Source organism: Dicentrarchus labrax, unplaced genomic scaffold (assembly GCF_905237075.1).
Source record: "Dicentrarchus labrax unplaced genomic scaffold, dlabrax2021, whole genome shotgun sequence".
Taxonomy (NCBI): domain Eukaryota; kingdom Metazoa; phylum Chordata; class Actinopteri; family Moronidae; genus Dicentrarchus; species Dicentrarchus labrax.
This window is the reverse complement of record NW_026136719.1, coordinates 21684210-21705699: the sequence shown is the minus strand read 5'-3', so window position 1 is coordinate 21705699 and position 21490 is coordinate 21684210. Positions and strand designations below refer to the sequence as shown.

The 21490-nt window shown below is 40.8% G+C and overlaps 2 protein-coding genes across 5 annotated transcripts in view; one reads left to right on the top strand and one right to left on the bottom strand.

Annotated features, from left to right (window-relative positions):
- Positions 1-2248: 2248 nt before the first annotated feature.
- On the bottom strand, positions 2249-8102 carry LOC127351546 (PWWP domain-containing DNA repair factor 3B). Of its 3 annotated transcripts, none has more exons than XM_051379196.1 (14): positions 7843-8102; positions 6954-7058; positions 6517-6833; positions 6164-6419; positions 5771-5890; positions 5595-5665; positions 5115-5191; positions 4732-4792; positions 4569-4644; positions 4383-4433; positions 4004-4245; positions 3091-3312; positions 2906-2994; positions 2249-2812 (listed from the first exon to the last, which is right to left on the bottom strand). In XM_051379196.1, the coding sequence occupies exons 2-14, from the start codon at positions 6958-6960 to the stop codon at positions 2734-2736; spliced, it is 1668 nt and encodes a 555-aa protein (XP_051235156.1). In that variant the 5' UTR covers positions 6961-7058; positions 7843-8102; the 3' UTR covers positions 2249-2733. The 3 variants fall into 3 exon arrangements, with proteins under 3 accessions (XP_051235156.1, XP_051235154.1, XP_051235155.1); XM_051379194.1 differs by having other exon boundaries at positions 5771-5911; positions 7843-8100; XM_051379195.1 differs by having other exon boundaries at positions 5771-5911; positions 6954-7031; positions 7843-8100.
- A 1270-nt stretch (positions 8103-9372) lies between these two features.
- kif26ba (kinesin family member 26Ba) overlaps positions 9373-21490 on the top strand; it is an 85930-nt gene continuing 73812 nt past the window's right edge. For both annotated transcript variants that reach the window (XM_051379182.1, XM_051379181.1), the window contains exons 1-2: positions 9373-10988; positions 12115-12507. In XM_051379182.1, coding sequence (XP_051235142.1) covers positions 10929-10988; positions 12115-12507 — 453 coding nt within the window. In that variant the 5' untranslated portion in view covers positions 9373-10928. The remainder of the gene's footprint in view (positions 10989-12114; positions 12508-21490) is intronic.

Sequence of the window (21490 nt, the reverse complement as noted above, 5' to 3'; positions counted from 1 at the left end):
TAGGTGGTGGGTCGTGCTTGTCTGCTGTTGCATATGCTGATGGTTTCTGCGATGGGTTTCAGAACCTGGTTCTGGCGCCAGGTTTACCGGCCTTTGGGAAGCAGTTGAGGATGTGCTCTAATGTCCCCTTGCCTGAGCATTGCACACAAACCGGTGTAACACTGTAGCCTCTCAGCAATAATGGGAGGATTCAAGTCTGGGTTCAAGGCCCAGAGTTGAACCCTCCCCTTACTGCTGTGAGGTCTCAGTGTTCAACACTGTGGGCCTTGACCCCCTTGCTATGAGGAGTACTGAGTGCTTAGTGTGTTGCTGTGGGCTTACTCAGAGAGGCTTTGTTTCCTCTCGCATTTTAAATAATTATAATAAAAAGGCTGGTATCTCCTTCAAAGAGTAAACACAACACACAGCCTTTCAGTAACTATTATACTGCATTTTTACCATTGTAATACAGCGCAGTCACTTTTCAGGCAGCGCTAATATCTCTCTGAATATACGAACTTCTATTTGTATGCCTCACAGAACTTGGAAACTACATTTCCCAAGAGGTGGACACAACTGTTTTGCATGCTGCCAATGATAAGGACAATGATTGCATTGCTTTGTACTCTCTGACGAAGGTAAGATAGACCAATCAACTGACATCGACAACGACATCATAATAAACGTGTGTGGATATAGTCAGCAATATATCTATACACATTTATGATGAGTGAAACTGCTGCTAAATCATTGAAAAGCTCTTCTGGATCTGGAGGATCACAGATCATATCAGAGGACAAAGTCTGCGAGTGTCTGGGTGACACTATTTCACTCACCTTCGCGGGGGCGACAGGTGTTACAGAAAGCATCAGTTGCAGAAGTACCGAAAAGGTAACAGACATCGTTGCCAGAGAAGTGACGGAGAGAGTAAACTGTGGAAGCAGTGGGGTCAGCAGCGAGGGGAGTGAACCACCTGTCTTAAATCTTCACCCGTAGACTAAAAATCAGTCAGACACATGGTAAAAATCCTTTAGAACTTCAAGGCTAAGTTGAACTGCAGGTCGAGCAAAGGTCAGCAAAGTTCAATTATGGAAGCTGATGAAACCACGGAGTCATGGCAGACCTCTGTAGATGATACAGAAAGAAGAACCACCAAAGCTATCAAGATGATCCTGCGAAGAACATTTCCAGCGACCAGCACGCAATGACCGCCACACAGGTGGGTATTATTGTATCACGACATCTGAAACAGGAGGGCAAAGTTTCCCTTTGTGTTGAGATTCAGGGTGAAGTGGACAGATTTATGAAACTGATGAGGAACTGGCTCAACCAGCAGGTGCAGCTGAACCAAAGGAAGAGGGACCGTGCAAGTATTGCTGTGAAGCAGATAAAGGGAGTCATAAGTCTGCCAGCGCTCTCAGAGGGCCCCTCAGTAAAGGTAAGTGACACTGACATCTGTGTTGGAACCAGAACCAGCTTCCATCAGTCTGGAGACAGATTTCAGTAAAACACTTTGCATCACTGTTGAGCCAATCCATCCACTGATCACTTCACATTATGCTAATCGTCCAACATATGCAAATTAGCATCAGGCAGTTTCTATATGCTGGGGACCCATACTTTACATTTCTAACATAAAACTTTAGGGTATTCAACATTCCCAGGTTTACAATGGTTCTCTATTGGTACCACATCTAGGTTCAAGGTAAAGTTTATTGCCATGCTAAATTAAATGGGAGGATATTATGCTACATATTTTAGAAGACAATAAAAACATGTCTAAAAAGTAAAAAATAAAAAACTATAACTATCTGGTGAGTAACTATATACAAACATAATCTAACACAGTTGTAAAGGTAGACTGTGTGATGATAGTACCCACCTTACATAGTGAAACAAGAGAGAGTAGAATGCAGGTCTGATGGCATCATGTGTTCATTATGTGTGTGCAACAGGCCCTTTCACATTGCACTGCCTGAGACATATAATAATGTGAAAAAGGAAGTTGTGCAACTGACACCGTTATCCAACTTCTCTCTAAGACTCATTGTTGAATTATGATTATAACAGTGCAAAAACCAAAAACATATTTGGGGCGGCCTGTAGAGCATGTAGTGCAGAGACTGATGAGAGGGGTTATGTTTCTTATAATTTGCATGTGTTAAGCACTCTCACAGCCAGAGAGAAGACATTTCCCAGAAATCTGGTGGTATGGCAGCACGAAAAGACTGTGGCAGACTCCGTATCTCACTGATGTTGGATAGCAAAGTTCAGGTTCAGGTTACTTTATTAGTACTTTATTCAAGTTTGTCAAGTTGACCAAAGCTGTTTGAACAGAAAAAAGAGGTTACGAGGCCCTTGAAGGCCTTTACTGTTGGAGAAAATGGTTTCTAAAAAATATATGTTTTTTTTGTAAAACAAGCACACAAGCATATACAGACAACAGTTAATTAATGATTAGCTCTGTGAGGAATATGGCAGCAAACATTTATGCAAGTTAGATGATCGTCTAACAGTAACAGATTTCCATTATTTGGCTTTTTGGAGTCCTTTAACAGCTTTTAAAATCCAGTATTTGCAGTGTTGTGTCTTAAAAAAGGCAAATGAGAATTGAGTGAATGTGATATGATTTATCATTTGATTGTAAGGCACACAAATGCTGCTACATTATCTATAAACAAAACACTTGAAAAGAAAAAGACAATACAAAAATAATTTCCTTTTTTACAATAATTAACTGACAGGGAAATACAATTACATAAGTGCAGCGCTCTGAGGCTGTGATTTCTTCCTCATCTGCCGCTCGATCATCAAGTCAAACTCTTGTCTTTCTCTGAAATGAAAAACAAAAAAACAAAACACTGATCATATTCAGTATTTAGTGTAGAAATTGTTCCTTTAATGTTTTTACTCATCAAACTCTTACCTGTTACTGATGCATCGTCCTTTCAGGTACTTTTCTTCTGCCCTTTTCACTGAGACATTGTCCACCCCAGCTATGGCATAGATGATGGCCTGCACAGGAGGACAATAAACTTACAACACTTGTACCATAAAAAATACCATATGCTGTAATAACAAACCACCAAACACTGATGAGCTGTAGCTCACCTCAGGAAGAAGCACATCCAGGACAAAGGGGACACGCTCCATGGATTTCACTTCAGTCAGGCAAGGGGCGGTGGCCACAGCCGTCGCGTAGAGCTCATTTAGGTACCAGTACACCTGGTCCAACTGCTGGTCGTCTTCCAGGTATATGTTCACCACCCGCCTCCGATTGGCACTTAGAAAGGAGCGGAGCCATCTGGACTGCTGCTGCCCATGGATCACAGCCTGTAAAGGGCAGTAAAACGGGAAGGATGGGTTTATTCATCTTGTATGCACTTTTTTAGCGCTACATACAATGCATATTAAAAGGGATTAAAGGCATTCAGTTTGTTTTATATCTTTTTGTTTGGTAACATTAAAATCTCACAGTGGATGTCATTAGTTTATCTTGCACTCATCGACAGCAGAGACTCAAATATCAAATATAAAACAAAATAACTGATAGGTAGAAATCTAAAACATTATAGCTTTCATAAATATTCTGTTTGTTTCACCTTTGCACACCTGGGCACACCCACCAAACCAGTTAAGCTTTTGCAATTTATTGTGTGACATATTTATTTATTTTATTACATTTTTTGTAAAACAATGAATGGAAAAGCCCGGTGGTCAACGAAAGTACTAACTGGCCTTGTAACCGTACAGTCATCAGCTAAACTCCTCAAATAAAGTCTAATTTTATTCCCAGGGATGGGTGACGGTGCAACCATTACAATGTGTTTCTGTAAACTGTGCCAACACTGGTGAAAGTCCAACATCTAGAACTGGTTCATCCTGTCAAATTAGGTGGCGCTGACACATTGTTACTTTTGGTAAACTTCCAGTAAACTTCCAAATACTGAGAAAGTGTTTGCTAATCCAAGAACTACACTAGCAATACAGCAATACAACATACAATAGGCTCCATAAATCATACCAGAAGGCGTCTTTCAACCATGCGCTGCTTTACAATAAAATGTACAAGCTTCTCATTGGCGCGGTTGTGGGCAGCATGACTCCGGTCTGGCAGCAGCCTCTTTGAACTCCTGCTGACCTCCTCCTGCTGTTCACTAAAGCTGTCCTCCTTATGATCGTCACACGGTGCTTCCATCATTGTATCGTTGGAGATGGTTAGCCTCTCTGACTCTCCCTCTGGGTACTTCCTCCTCACTGGATAGCCTGGAGTAAGTGAGAGACAGACAGTAAAGAGCATCATCAAGAACCAAGTAGGACTGCAGGTGTACTCACATTTTCATTCTGCGGCAGGCTAAAATTCTGTGATGCCATGTTAATGAATGTCATACAACAGAACTTACTCATGTTATGGGCAAAGTACTCGATGAAGGAGCCAGAAAATGAGCCACATCCTACAAAGACAAAACACGATTAGTGCTAATAATTCAGTGGTAGAACAATACTGTTTATATGTAATGCATATAAACATCAGTGTCCTTTGGAATTTCTATTTCCGCCAGTATTAGCATCAAATGGACCAAACTTACCAATCCGTATACTGTAATCTTTTATGAGATCTAAGGACCACTCGATTGCAGCCTCATACTTTTCTTTGGCTTTGCACTATAACAAATATGAGAGACAGATTGTCTGTCACTGTGTCAGGAAAACATAATTTTATTAAGTGTATAATTTATGTTAAATTCTTACCACCAGCTCATTTGCTTCTTTACAGTCAAAAGGCTTCAGTGATTTCAGAGCCACAGTAAACCTACAAGAACACAAACATACAACTAAAAAAACAAACTCCTGATGATTTGAAAATGTGCTGGCAATTCACTCAATGTTTTGTTTAAATATCTCAATTTGTGAAGCCAGGCTTAATGACATCACATCAGATTATTAAAGGCTTTTTAATACCACACCTAACTGCACAGCATACTTTCATGACTTTCAGTCATTTTGGGACACCACTGCTGGCGATCCCCAACAACCAGGTGACCTGTGGAGATTCTTGTTGCCTAGGGAATCTACGACAATCGTGTACACTTTAAAATTGCAGAGGCAGTAAGCAACAAAGTTTTACTACCTACCCTTTCTTTTTGTGAATCATTGGGTCATCAATGAACATGATGCTGGCTTTTCTCTGCTTACGGTTCACACTTTTGACCTGCAGAGTAAAATATTACAGGTCTTATTGTGGCTCATCAATATTTCACGTCCATTATGATCTTTCATCTAATTTCCCCAGTGATCCTCATCTATCTTACTTCATGTTAAGAGTTAAGAGTTTAACAGCATAGCTATACTCAGCAAAGTTTTTAATAGTGCTGAAATGATTAATGAACTAATCAATTCAAGGTGTATGACAGAAAATTGGTAAACAAGTTTCATAAGAAGGGAGACACTGATTGAGCAAAAAGGCCAAAAATTCAATAGTTCAAGCTTCTCAAATGTCACGAAACGCTGATTTCTTGGATATAGGCAAAACATATTAGTAAGAAATTGTGTACTGTTCCATTTAAAAACTTGCTTAAGCAAACTCAATGATCCACACAGCTTTCTGCACTCACCAATGCTGGCCAGAACGGATAATTTCTAAATTTGTACCACACAAACACTCCCTCTGAAATGGATGGGGGCTCTGAAAGACAAAAACAATCCATTTAAAGTATACAATGTGAATACACACAATCCAGTCCATATCTAGTCCTTGTAGACTTTATTTGGTCACAGCAATCTCTCTCACTTTTGTCCCCCTCCATCAAGAAACTTGGAAGCTCCTCCTCCTCCTCCTCACTTTCCTCATTTTCTTGGAAGGACAACGACGGCAGCTGTTCCTCCTGGTGATTCAGCTCTATTGATAGATCTGAAGACAGCAAAGACTCATCTTTTTGGGGGAAGGGGGGTGGACAACAATAATACAGAATTAGACTAGATCATTTTGCTCACCTGCATTACTTAAAAACATGAGCTGCTCTACAAGCAGTATTAAATCCACACAGAGCACACCACATTTAAGACGGATACTGCAAACATTGTGCTTGTGCACATTTTATAATGCTTTAGATTGGGAGGGTGATACATTTCTCAAAAAGTATTATTATGGCACAGCACGAGAGAGACGTGAAGAAGACACTACCTGGGTCTGTTGCATCAGGCTTATCCAGTTCAAATCTTGGTCTAGAGCGTTCGGATGACTGAGTAGTAGTATCCCTTGTCTCAATCTTCCGCGTCCTGCCACGCTGACGCTTGCCTGGTGGACCGTTGGTTTCAGTGCACGTCTGCGTTTGTTCCTTTGTTGCCCTTTTTCTAACTTGTCGTGGTTGTGAAGCGTGACCCCTCCCACGTCTGCTTTGAAATTTTGTTTTGGAGCATGGTGAATCTACCTTTGAGGTCTACAACAGAACAGATATTAAAATGAGTTAAAGAGTATCACTGAGAATAACTGTACAGGCTCAAAATGTATTTTTTAGTGTAAATATAATCAAACACCTCTAAATGAGTGATGAGTTCTGTGTATTCAATCTCCACTTGTTTTGATGCGGGGGAGGACTTTGAAATGTTGGACAGGATGTCAGTGGAGGAGCTGTGAACTGGTGTAGAGGTCAGGCAAGATTCTTCTGTCTCTCCAGTTTTTCCTCTGCCTCTTTTTGGAGTACTTGGTAAGGAACTTGCAGTGCACTGGCTGACAATAGCCAAATCACTGCCTGGAACAGCATTCGATTCCTCTGTAGCCTGTAAAGTGTCTAAGGCAGCTTTCTTTGTTGGCGTCTTTTTGGGTTTCCTTTTTCTTGTTTTCTGTAGTCCACCTGAAAGATCAATCATAACCATTTGTCTATTGTCAGTCGGAGCGGCTTCTTATGCTTCTGTGAAAAACCCAGACTCAGCTGACTCCCACCAAAATTCAGAAAGTGAAATAACAAGATTACCTGTCATTGTTACACGAGTTGGTGCAGCCCTCTCTCTGGAAAGAGTTGCCTTGTGTCCACTGGATCAGATGTCCAGGGCTGTCAGATAGGTAAAAGGTTAGGCAGCTGTGAGACAAAACAGAGGAAAGTTAACGAAATATTGTTCAACCAACCTACAATGTTTTGGCCTTATCGAGTAGGACCTACTTTCGCTTTAAGGTCGGGCCATGCTGGCACTCAGATAAATACCATAAGGGCTGCAGTAATTGCATGCATATGTTTACGCCAGGTAAATTCACCAAAATAAAAGGAAATCCTTTCGACGCAGACAGGATCAAAACACGCGGCAAACTAGTTCAATATTTTACTATTGTTGTGTCCAAGATAACGCACCATATTAACAACAGTACCTGCCCCCTGCAACAAACAGTTCAGATGAGCCTGCATTAAAGTATTTGGCAATAAAAAGCCCCCCACATGTGCAGACACCATGCTTAACATCTACCTAATATTGTATTATGAGTAATGTACTGCGGGCTAACACGGTAGCCTGACAGAGACAACGCTAACGTGTTGCTAGCAAACAAGCTGGAACATGACACCAGTGTGCAGCTAGCATTCAAGTAAACAAACACAACGACACACAAAAACCCCCGAGCAATAAAAGCAGCGATATATTATTGCTAACACATATTACGGAGCATAAATATATATTTACAGGAGTTATGTATGAGTTAGCTAGCCGTACAGCTATTACTCAGCTCAATCTATACACAGGTAAGTTATAGCTAAACAAACATTTCATGCAGCAGTTTGCACCTGCAGGCCTACAGGCTATGAGATGAAGTGATTGTCAAGTTGTGACCGCAGGCAAACACAGTATAACTAACTGGTACAAGTAGCCACTCACCTTACAATCTTGAATCCCACCGTTTGTTTGGGTCGTTAACGTTAGCTAGCAACCGAGGAGAGCAGACCCCGTGCATCGTCGAGCCTGCAAACATGCACTATGTCTCCAGAACTGGTGGGGAAAAAAGACCTCCAAAGTTGTGATAAAGTAAGAAATATTTAATATAGCCAACCACTCGTACACTGTAACGTTACAAGAACTGGACCTTGAACTACTCGCGGATCATGTCTTAAATGCTGGTTGTCTTGACGACATGTAGCTTACCTACCGCCACCTACTGTACCGGAGTGGGAGGGTCCAAATAATGTCAATACTTATCAGGATCAGAATCACTTTTATTGGCAAGGTTTTACCTTGCTCTCAATGTACGAACACAAATTAACAGTATAAATAAACAGAAAAAGTTCAACAACAACAAAAGACATATATGTACAGATATACAAACAAACATTTGTAGACAGTACGCAATGGTGAGGAGTGCAAAAGGATACTGGAATTAATATTTTACATGCAGGTATCTTTATGTACATGGGTTAGGTAGATATGACAGTAATGAAAACATTAATGTTTAGGGCATCAGTTCCCAACCTGGAGATGGAGATACTCAACGTGGGGTAACATCTAATTACTGTGGGAGACAGAACCAAAATCCAACAACAAAAATTCTCTTTACTTTCAATTTACTAGATTTTGTCAATAAACAAAAACTAATTTAGACTGCTAACAACAACAAGAGTTTGTAAGAAAACATTTCAAGGGGGCGACAAGCCCAAGTCCGTAGGTTTTACAACATACAATAGGCCTACAAGTAACTTTTCTATTACTTGAAGTGTAGAGTTAAAAAGCATGCCCAAGCCATACTATGTCCTATTGCACAGTCCAAATATTCCATCACCTTCTTTTCCCAGGATCCTTTATTCTCAGATATTTGCTTTGTGCACCTCCCATTCCTTCTGTCACTCTTATTAATAACTTTGTACCAATCTTTGCCAGCTGTTTTGTAGCCTATGTTAATTTCAGTCCACACCTACAAGTGCAGGAACCAGGCAAAACAGTGCCATGAACATTATATAGATGTATTGAACTCTTCTCTAACTGTTTGTGACAGTTATGTAATAACATAATAATGACTCTGTTCTATTCAAGTGTCCCAGTAAGTTATGGCAGTGTGACAGTGAGCCAACATGAACCATATCAGCACCCTGATGGCAATGATCTATCATTCATTTTATTATTTATAGTTTTGCTTTTCCTACTATAACATGTCAAGATGTGTTTCTTGAAATGTAAGTCTAATTGGCAAATGTGAAACTCTTTAATACCTTTTATTTTATACTACTTCAAATCGGAAAAATGTCCATATTATACTGTAACATCCCACATGCTCCTTGTTCACTCAACTGCTGGACGACTGTGTCTCTGGCAATAACTTTATGACAACAGTAGAGGGCACTGTGTAACCACTCATTGACTGCTCTCTTTAATACAACGACTCCTTAAAACACTTACCTTTACTTTTTCCTACATCACTTCTTCTTGACTTGGCACACCAGATACACTCACACACTAAATTAAATCAAAGGACCAGCCATTTGCCCCTATGGACTGAGAGTTTGACTAACAGAGACAATTGCAGGTCACTTCTCTAAACCATGGGAAAGAAAAAAAGAGGATTCTGCAGGGTCCCGACTTGTGAGCACATATTGAAGATTAGAGACACTCTGATCATAACACTGATCAGTTTCCTCGTTTGTCAACATTCACGTCCCCATCACAGTTCAGGCCACGCTTCATGCAACATCCCTCTGTAACTTGCTGATTGTATTCATCTCCAGCCCCTCCATCCCTAAAAGAGAAATTAGCCATAGCGAGGATCTGAGAAATTCTGAGGTCAAGCTCCCCCCAAGTTAAGGTTTTAAATGTTTTTTTTTGTTTTTTTCTAATTTTATTAATTCAGTAACTGTTCATTAATATTTTCTAAAACAATGTATTTGCTGTTTCTTATCTCTCTCTACACTGCAAGCAATACGAATCTGATGGGAAAGTCAAAGTGCTTAATTTTTTGTTTAACTGTAAGTAGACAAGTTATTATATTAATTCTAGAAATACTGGAAAATAACCCCTGTCTGTAAGTTTATTTTGATTTTACACTATTATGTCTCTTTAAATCATTCCAAGAGAAAAAAAAACCCCACAAGACTCAATGGAAGGGATAAACACACACATCATCCTAACAACATCCCACAATAATGTTACACATCTCCATCTAAAAAGATCCAGTTTTGTCTTCCCACAGGCAGCAGCGTACCTGCCACTCATCTGGAGCCTCTGGACTTGTATTGGCCTGTGGTTGTTGAGGAACAGGGTGGCCCCGCCCTCCTCCAGATGTGCGCCTCTCTCCTGTCTCTCCAGTCCGCTGCTGGCTTCAGCAGAGTGCGGAGCCTCAGGAAGTCAACAGGAGGGCACGGATAGTCACACTTCAAGTATAAACAACGAGGAACTAAATCCCTTATCCCTGGTCTGCACCAGCCAGATCTTACTCGATCTAATGAGTCGTGACTTTGTCGGTGTAGCCCTTGAGGAGGAATCCCCCCCCGCCCCCCGGGTTGGTTTTGTTTTACCTGGCCAGCCTGAGACGCAGCGCTGATGGAGAGAGGCAGGGCTGAGTGCGGTGCCAGTCCGGAGCGCTGTTGAGCAGAGAGCGCAGAGCAGCCTCTGCTGACAGGGAGCGGTCTGCTGCTTTCTCGCAAGACCTGTGTGAAATCTTAGTTTATTTTATACAAGTGATTCGAGGATTTTTCTGGAAAAAGAAAACAAAAACCATCTTGGATTTTTTTTTTTTTTTTTTTGTCTCTTGGCGACGGAATTGGGATGTAACCGGTTTCCACATGTGTTTGGAAGTGGCGTGAGGTTTCGTCCAGACTGAGAAGAGCCAACTGCAGGGGCGTTGTGGTTAATTGAAATCGATCCGGTGGTCTCTTTTTGAATGTGAAGCAGCAGCAAAGGTTCTTTCTCCTCTCCTCTCCTCTCCTCTCCTCTCCTCTCCTCTCCTGTCCTCTCCTCTCCCCCCTTCTTTCACCTCCAACATGACTTCACTGTCGGGGACCAAGGAGAGGTCTGTGAGCAGCCGGAGCAGAAAATATGGGGTACGTTATTCATTCCACTTGTCAAAGGGTTGGGCACACCTCTGTCAGCTATAAGCCTGGAAAACACAGAAAGAACTTATGATCCATTCAGTGATGCATGCACTTCATCTCACCCCCCCTCCATTTTAATAGGAAACTGTAGTTTGCTCACCCCCTTTTCAGGCTGCCATGGAACTCATGGAAGCTCATTTTAGTAGATTTCTGTGCATGCTGTTGATTGATTGTTTTGTGAAGATCATATTTCACACATCACTGCTCATGGTGTCACAACAGTGGCATGCATTTTCACTGATAGATCTCCCACATCTCTTAATTATCATTAGCTAAGGAGCAAGCAGCTCAATCAGGTATTACACTCACACCTGTGTCACTGCCTACCTCATACAGCCTAATTAGCGTTAATTTATAACTCACATTATACCTACCTCTTCACTTGGAGATGATTGTGCATTCCCACCTATCAGCCTATCTATTGCTTTCCTTATTATAGCCCTTGTGAGGGATTATAGCAGCCATAGTAGCCAACCTCTCCATGCAACCACCACATCAATGGGTCTGTTCTCTCTGACTGGATTTACCCAGCCTCAAAAGATCTAATTTTCAACTCCTTGTGGCTCATTTGATGTTCCCATGTGGCAGTCTGAATAGAGAGAGAAATAACACAGGTCTCCACTGACTTGAGTCTCACTTGATCCTATTTAGACCGTAATGGAAGAATCTAATATGTTGACACAGTAAATGTTTAACATTACTTCCTGTTTGTGTTTTTTAAATTGTCTGCTTATTTGATTTAATGCCCAAATGTTAGTTTAGACTCCTTGTCATGCCAAAGTTATTGGCATCAGATACTGTGACTACTGTATGTCTAGCCTTATTTTCCAAAACAAGAGATTCACCATTTATTAATTGTTGTCATGAAGGCTAAGAACGAATATTGAAGCAGTGAGTCAGGTTCATTTTTTGTTCATGAATTTCAGCAGACCCAAAAACCAATGGGGAATTCAGGCATTACTCATTAATATTCATATTTACACCTGTACTTTTCCCGATATGACATGCCCAAATGTCTGCAGTGAAAAGGGCCTGTAAGTCAAGATTTCTTCTTCTTTTTTAAAAATGTTCACAGATGCCCGACACTTCCCCTACCAAATCTGCCTCCTTCTTCCCGGACACATGGTACCGAAAGCCCTACGAGGAAACCACGCGTTCCAGCACACGCCCCGCCCCAGAGGGAGCCGGCTCAATGCCAAGCTCCACAGGCACCCCGTCCCCAGGCTCAGGAATCTCCTCACCGGGTTCATTCTCTGGATCCCCGGGGACCATCTCTCCGGGGATTGGGACAGAATCTCCCGGTTCTCTGGGTGGCTCCCCGGGTTTTGGGACAGGATCACCGGCCTCAGGCAGTGGAAGTTCCCCTGGTAGTGAAAGAGGGATATGGTGTGAGAACTGCAATGCAAGACTGACAGAGCTGAAAAGACAAGCACTGAAACTGCTCATCCCTGGACCTTACTCCAGCAAGGTAAAAACTAGACTGTCTAATTGTCTCCCTGTCTTTCGCTGTGTATGACTGCGTGTGTGATTTCTTCTATGTCTGTCACCCAGTGGTGAGCTGGTTATGCTCAGTAGCATAGCCTCCAAAAATAACCTGTTCCTTCATTAACTGTGGCATTTGGACAGTGACACTTATTAACTTGGTTGCTCGTGAAAGACTGGGCCTCTAATCGTTCCCTTGCTTACTGTGTTGCTGTGTAGTCAGAGTTATTGTTCTCATAAATCATAAGGATGCTGTAATTTGTCTGACCTTCATTCAACCAGCTGTGGAAAAGAGCAGGGACCAAACAGCCTTTGGGATTTAGGATAATTATTGTATCTGAAGCCGTTAATCAATTACATAGTGCCAAAACAAAATAAAAGATGCCACAGACAAGACTATTTAGATTTTTGTCTTGGAGATTTAGGCTATATTGCTTTGAACATGATTGATTACGGAAAGACATTGACCACTAAGAGCACATTTGAATCCGTATAGATTGCTGCCTTTTTCTAATTTTCTTTGACAAGTGATTTCTTTTTTTTTTGTGGGTAATCCATATAATCAATTTTAATTCCATTAGTACAATGATTCTCAACAGGCAGATTATGAGCCCCAGAGTGTTGTGAGTTGATTTATGATACAGTATGAAATCATATACTATATATATTTATCATCTGTATATCAACATATATATTTTTTGTTAGGTCTTGCGACATGCTGAATAGCCAGCCTAGACTGAGTAGTTTTCTAGCTCATAAATTTTGATAAAGAAATAAATACATTTAGGTTTGGATATTGTTTGACTTGTAAAAAAGGAGTGGTTATGCACACAGGAGGCTTGGAAAAAAAACAAATTGAAAGCCCTTCTGGCAGAGCTTTTTACTGCATAATTTTTAAACATGTTGCCTCTGGGTTCAATGATCCTCTGCTGCAGTTGACTGGATTTTAGTCATGAATACAGTGGGGCCACACATCAGACTTGGAGTTAATTGGTAACAAATTAGCATGCATTATGCACCATGGGGCTAATAAAGTGCATCCAGCTAGAGGGAGTCAGATATAGAACCACAGTGGGACAGATAGACTTACTGTACAGGCAATAAGACAAAGACAGAGGTGGAGACAGTGGGTTTCTTTATTAGCTGAAGTACATGACAGTTGGAAATGGTTAGGAACAGTGGGGGTTAATGAGGTGGGCAGACCACTAATTAAAATGTTATTTGTGAGGTTGGGTTTAGTTCAGGCTGATTAAAGCTTCCCCATTGTGGTTAACTTTATTGTAGTGTAGAATAAGAACAGGCACATCACTTACAGTATTGAAACTGGTGTAGGTACTGTATGTGTCTGTGGAAAATGTCCTAACTGAGTGTGCTGTAAACAGCTGCAGATATAGGAAGCTGGCTTAAGTAAGTATCACTGAACCTAGTGCACAAAACTATGGTATGCATGCTAAAAAAATGGTTGTCACATACCAAAAATATCTCTTTTTGTCTCAAGGAGTTTGTCAATGAGAGATTTTACTGCTTTTGTTTCTGTGTGCTTGACAAATTTATTATACAGTCTATGATTCAAACTCAAACTATGAATGAGAAAATTGAGTGAATGAATGGGAAAAACAATAGGACTTTGTACAGCGTACATGCAAAACACTAAATAATCTTATATTAATTTCAGGGTCAGAAGAGTGAATGTGTGCCTCTGATGTGTTCTTGAATGTGTTATTTTATGGTGTGAGTCAACTGTCTCAGGATCAGTTGGTGGATGGATACAGACCTCAGGGTTTATTGCATGAATGAATTAAATTGCTATCATTGTGAGTGTTGTGAAAATTAAGTAATTGAGCTGTCAATTAGATATTTCATGGTGCTTGGTACATCAGGAATTCCTGGCTGGATTTCTTTCTTACAGTGTGGTTTCTTCTGCATACTCTTCTTACAAGAGTGAACTGACCTACGCAGGTGTTTTTTGTCAGGGAAAAGCTGAACTCATGTCCTTGGTGAAGCAATGTGACCTAATAATCCTTCTCCTTCACCAAATGTGCCAGTGTAGCACTTAAAATGAATGTGTGTGTGTGTGTGTGTGTGTGTGTGTGTGTGTGTGTGTGTGTGTGTGTGTCTGTGGTGTGTGTCCGTCCATGTCCCTTCCTGTTGTGCTGTCAGCACGAGACCCCATGTTATTCCCACAGGACACTGGGACATATGTGACCCCTCACAGCTAGAATAAAAACACACCTCCACCACACACCCCCACACACACACACACACACACACACACACACACACACACACACACCTCTGAACCATATAGACCTGTCTCTGTCTCTGGATATGAATACATGATAGGTCATGCTTGACCCATACTAGTCTCACACACACAGTCACACACATTCTTACACAGGGCTGTTAATACTATGCTAATGATGACCTTCACCGGTCTTACTGTTGAATATTTTGCTCTTTGGGTGTCTGCAGTTCAATGTGTGTATGTGTGTGTGTGTGTGTGTTGAGTGTGTTCATTTGTGCTTGTAGGGCATTTAGCATGCTTGTGTGGTGGTTTGTTAGAGCACACAAACAAACACATACACACACACACACACACACACACACACACACACACACACACACACACACACACACACACACACACACCAGTCTGTCTGCCACAATCTAATATCTTGACATTTAAGCATAGTGACTAATATTGTGTGTTGTAATATTGTGTGTATGTGTGTGTGTGTGTGTGTGTGTGTGTGTGTGTGTTCAACCACTTGTTTGTGGATAAGCAAATATTAATTTATTAATATATGTCGCAGAGGAGGTACCTCATTCATTCATTTGTTCGTTCATTCATTCAATCAGTCATTGAAGAGTCTGCTCCCTAGTGGATCTAAGGAGACATGACAGTTTAAAGGTAAAGAGACTAAAGAGAGATAAGATTGGACGGAGAGAGTTTTTAATGGCAGCCATGAAGGAAGTCAGATAAATATAGCATCTGTTTTTTCCCCAATGTGACTTAAATGTTATCCTCAAATTAAACTGAAATACATTTCAGGTCATATTGTTTATATAGCTTTATTACTGCTGTTACTCAGTCAGTGGATAAAGGAGGGACAGAGAGAGAGAGAGAGGGAGAGGCAGATCATATTGCCAGGGGCAGTATGGGTCGGGTGTGTGCAGGGGAAATGGTTGTTCTGTTGAGGGATTAAAATGAGTAGAGTAGGTTTTCAGGTTCAGACGCACAAACACACGTTAAGTGCACATGCACTTGTAACCACAGGACTCGAAAGCACATCTGGCTACACAGCTGTACTCACTTAAGGCCTCTGTCCCTGCTCTACTGGTGTGTATAAGCATGTGTCTGTCTGTGTATGTGTATTCATCCCTTATATCCACGCCCAAATCATAAATGGATGCAGGGCGATCTGTTTTTGGTTGGTCCAGTTCAGCTCAGAAAAGTGGGTTGCTCTGTGTGCGTGGTTTTTTTTAGTCACCAGCAAAGTGTCTGTTTCGGATAAGCTGAAAGTCAAAACCATGTATGTTTATAAAGTGAAACATATACAGTTCCACTTCAGACATAAAAATGAAACCAAAAAAGGACATGTTTTTGAATATATTCACTCCCTGAGGACCTCTCACTGGCAACTTGACATTTATTGAGATTACTTGTACTGTATGTTCCGTGATTGGAGGATTGAAGTTTTGGGAGTTTTTATGTATACACACACACACACACACACACACACACACACACACACACACACACACACACACACACACACACACACACACACACACACACACACACACACACACACACACACACACACACAATGATGTGCATGTACATAGGTTTGGGACTGCTGTAATGCACATTACTAAGGCTGATACAGTGCAGTGACATGAAAACTGTAAAACTGTATTCAGGGTTTGGAATGATCTTAAGTGATGTGTACATGGACATATGGAGTAAGTTGAGTTAATGTATGAGTGACTTCTTATACATTTATTCTGTACCTGTACAAGTTAGATTACAAACGACTTAACAAATTATGTGTAGTAAGTGTCACTTATTGTAGCTTTGAGTTGATGACCTTTTGGTCTACTGAATTCATCATAACTCTTTGAGAAACAGCCAATTAATAGTACACTGAATTATTGAAAGTCATTGAACCAGTAGCTTTTAGGAAATAATGAGTGCAGAAACAAGTAGTTGATGAATAATTATTGTCAATCGAAAGAAAGTTAATCAATGGCATCAGGTAATTTAAAGAGTAAAAACAAAACAAAATACTGATTCCTGCCACTCAATCTTTAGGTTTACTCAAAACAATCAATTTGAAGATGCCACTTTGGGCTTTAGTAACTTGTGAGGGCATGTTTCACTCTTTCCTGACATTTTAGAGAAAATAAATGGAACAGATTAATCAATATTGGAAACAATTGTTAGTTGTAGGTCTAAATACATCCCAATGCAATTACCGTACATTGCAACAGTGGATGGTGCAATGTGCACCACTATATAAAATCTACATACTTGGCACAATCATTGTTATTCTCCAAATATATATGCTCTCCAAACACTCACATCCTTTCAATTAGATTCAGAATTACCACAGAAAGTATTAACCCTTAACGCTGTCATCCTAATCCTTTTAATACCCAGCATAAGCCCCACATCGTAGTACATGTGACCATCAGGTGAACTGGAGACTGAGGTTTATGGTCTATCTTCTGTTTCAGATGCCTTTCCAACCCACAAAAACAAATTGAGTTAATACTCTTGTGGATATAATCAATTTAACTAATCCCTGTCACTGGGTAATTTTCACCCAAAGCCAGTAATTTGTCTGCAATTAGTCTACTTATCAGATCAAATGGTGGAGTATTATTGCTCTGCAGTCTTTCCTCAAAGGGATGTATTTCTGCACACAGGTAGCTAGCTATCCTGTAATAACCAAATCCCATAACACTACAGAAGCAGGCCTCCGGTAACCACGGCAGCTGGTGTTGCCACGGCAGCGACATGTGACAGATGTGAGCTGCATACATATCTCCATCAGCGTTAATGGGCTCCTCATAGCTGTGCACGTGTTGGTGAGAGGCAGAGAGAGGGTGAAAATATATGGAGTTCATGTGAATAATAGCACATGTTAGCGTGCATGTGTGTGTTTTTGGCAAGAGGTAAGAGGGAATATATATAGTTACAGTAGTGTGATAGTGTGTGCATGTGTGTGTGTGTGTAAACAGAGAGAGAGAGCAATCATGCCCTCCTGATGCCTTTCAGGTGTGAAAGACATTACCATATAAAGAGGTGGCTTCATCAATAACAGCAAGACGGTGTGGATGGATGGATTGAGTGTGTGTGCAGGGAGGGAGGGATGCTGATGCTGGCTGAATTGAAGAGCTTCTCACTGGGTTTATGTCAATTTGACCCACTCCCAAAGAGCACACACATACGCATCATCTCAGGATCAAGTATTACTTACTGTACACTCATTATTTCAAAATGAAAAATCATTAAATCAGAAACACTATTGTTAAAATAATACCCAAAAAAAATGTGTGTGTATATTTAAAAAGTTTAAAGATGTGGGTACTTAAAATATACTAGACTATAAAGTAATTGACATAAGTCATTGCTACATACATTGTGTGACTCTCTAAACCCACGAAAGACCCAGCCTATATGGCGGCTACAGTGTCCAGGTTTTACAAAGAAAGATATGGCAAACAAGAATCATCCAAAAGAGACCAAGCTGATGTGATGGGTCAGGAGACTGGCAGAACTCATTTGAGGTAACAGATGGGCCAAATTTAACTGTGGAAACAACATCCTGGAGCAGCAAAGACATCAGGTAGTTCCCTTTATCTAATGGGGAGGTCTCTTCAAGGGACATAATTAAATGTAATGTTAAAAACTGGTGTTAAATTCAAATGGGCGTTCAATTGTGATTAAGAACACTAGCAGTCTGGAAAATCGACCATTGCCCAGCCTTTTCCAAATAGATACTGTCAGTGAGATAAAGCCCAGTGTCTAATGATAAACATAACAGTGGCTTCCCCTCTCCTCTCATCTACACAGTCTACAGATCTTGCCCCTTTGGGATGAGGTGGAACCAACATGAATGTGCTGCTTAAGATCCTGCAGGAACAAATTTGCATCGACCAAGATCCCTGTGGAATTTTCCCAGCACTTCATCACTTGTTATACCTTAAAGAACATACACAGTTATGGAGATAAAATGGGTCCAACCCAGTACCAGTTAGATGAACTGGCCAGTGTCTGTACAGCATCTGCTGCTGTTCTCTTACTCTCACACTCAACTTTTCTTGTCCTCTCTCCCTCTCCCTCTCTCTCTCTCTCTCTCTCTCTCTCTCTCTCTCTCTCTCTCTCTCTCTCTCTCTCACTCTCTCACTTTGCATGCCTGCATATATTGCACACAGACACATTTAACACACAACTCTCTCTCTCTCTCTCTCTCTCTCTCTCTCTCTCTCTCTTTCTCTTTCACACACACACACACACACACACACACACTCTCATGGTTTTTTTTATAAATTAGGCTCTGGAGAAAGGAAGAAAAATGAGATTTAAATTTAGAGGAGTAGAGGGAGGAAGAAGCAGAGGAGAAGGAGAAGAAGGAGGAGGAGGAGGAGGAACTGAGGGAAAATGAGTAGTTAGAGGAAAGACGGAAGACCGTTTTCCCTAATAGTGCTATCATTGTCATTACAGCCACTGACCCAGAGCGGACACACTAAATGAGACTAACTAACCCAGCCAGTAGGCTGCCACAGTCAACAGACTGTGTGTATGAAACTGTCCGTCTATAAAGAGCCAGAGAAGCTACAAACAGCTTTACCAGTTCCAAAAGAAATTTGAGTTTGCCAATTTGCATTAATTAGGAAAGTTAGCACAAAAACACATTTTTAGATCCAGCAGAAGGATGTGCAAAGTGTTTGCTCAGTAGGTGCCATTATCAGTTTGCTTTATTTTGAGTCTTGAATTGCAGTCCACACTCACTGGCAAATTTTGAAAGAAATTAAAGGGACGTTGAGCCAACTTTGTGTTTTTTTGTCACTTGGCATAAGTATAGTGAATGCTTTGAAATGTTTGCAATTTTTTCTTTTTCTGAGCAAGTTTCCCATTTAATGACTAAATGGTAGGTTAAAGATCCCCTCTAGACAAGTTTAAACATGCATGGATATTGCTCTACTTTGAATAATAATTTGTATCTATAATATAACTGCTGGACATAAGATGTCTCCTACTTCAGTGTTAAGTCCATTTTCACGTTAAGTTCAAACATCCAACTGTAGTAACAAGAAGAAACACATATTTTTGACTGCAGGAGGACTTTAAAGGTTAACACATACATACATGAGATGGGGCATCCTGGTAGTGGAGTGGTCTTGATTTTGAGACTTTTATCATCACTGTCTCTCTCTGTCCCCTTATTTCCTGTCTTTCTGTGCTATCTTCTGTCAAATAAAAGCAAAAATCAGAAAACATATATTGAGATCAGATAAACAGTTGTGGTCCACTTAAAGCAGTGACAAAGACGAGTCAATTTCACATTTAATGCACTCTGCATACAGTACCTCACAGACTCCAAGACCCACAAAACATATCCCCCACTCCTGCACACCAACAACACACTGCAAATAACAAGCAAATCACATGCATGAGTGAACACATACTGGCACACACTGTATCTGTGTACAGATTCTCACACAATACACAGATAAAGGCACCCTGAGGTTAATATGAAAACACACACAAATGAACAAACACACACTGGCAAGTATGTGCACTACAAAGAACACACGTACAAAGGATGGTGGTAAAAGTGGCAACAGCACCTGCTGCCATGAGGTCCGTAGCTGCCATGGCAACTGCCTCTCCATCACCTCCACAATACAGAAATAAATGGAGAACACTATACAGTAGTTATGCATCTGTCTCCTTTGTGTTTCTCCTCCTGAATTTCATTTTTGGTTTGTGTGTGTAGGATTATATATGTGCATTATATTGTACATACAGTTAATCTATATGTCTGTCCCTGCCTGTCTTTTATATTTGTCTATCTATCTGTCAGTCAGTCTGTCAGTCGTGCTAAATGTGTTGTGCCTATTCAGACACTGTTTTTCTTTCCTGTGAGTTTTCTGCAAACTTTTGAAAGTTTTTCGATTCCATCATCCAGAGCCAAGATGAAGAGTGAAAATGTTCCAGTAGCCGCAGGTGCCAGCTCCAGCACTCTGAGACACTGTGAAGTCTCCCTCGCTGAACGGTTTATTTGAAGACCTGCTAACCACACTTTTAACATTTAGCCAAGCTGCTGTCATAAGCCGATATATCACACAGAAGCATGGACGTGCACTTACGCAAACACACCTCGCAGACATGCACACGCGCCTTCACAGGCTATCGCAAAGATATAACACATCTATCTTCAGCATCTCACACTAGGAAAATCTCATGACAGGCTGAGGTGTGAGTGACAGGGATGACGTGTGTATGTGTGTGTGTGTGTGTGTGTGTGTGTGTGTGTGTGTGTGAGTGAGTGAGTGAGTGTCTGTGTGCATTTCTGTACTTTACTTTATCTTTGTGACAACTAATTTAAGTTTTCAACATGCAGAGTGAGGTCATATTGGTTGGGCCTTATTTCTTCAGGGGACTGTTTTAGGGTCTGGATTTTAGGGCTATTAGAGCGATAAAGAACACGTGTGTATTTTGGTTGTTGATGTGCAGTATATCTGTGCTGATGGTTACAGCACTGAAAGCACATTTATAAGGGGAATTTTCTCCTCTTAGTGCTTTTAGATCTAATAATCAAACGTTATTTACTTAGCACCTTTGCATACACATTAGTGCTTAAGTAAAAATTGACTGACAAACAGTTACTGAAATACTACAATGGCACAGCTATTAAAATTCCATTAAATAACTTTGGTTGGGTATCTGTAGGTCT

Coding starts and splice junctions, on each gene's coding strand:
- LOC127351546 (XM_051379194.1), bottom strand. Junction 5,666..5,770: donor CTTGATGGAGGGGGACAAAA/GTGAGAGAGATT, acceptor TTTGTCTTTCAG/AGCCCCCATCCATTTCAGAG. Junction 3,313..4,003: donor TGGTTGAAAGACGCCTTCTG/GTATGATTTATG, acceptor TGCCCTTTACAG/GCTGTGATCCATGGGCAGCA.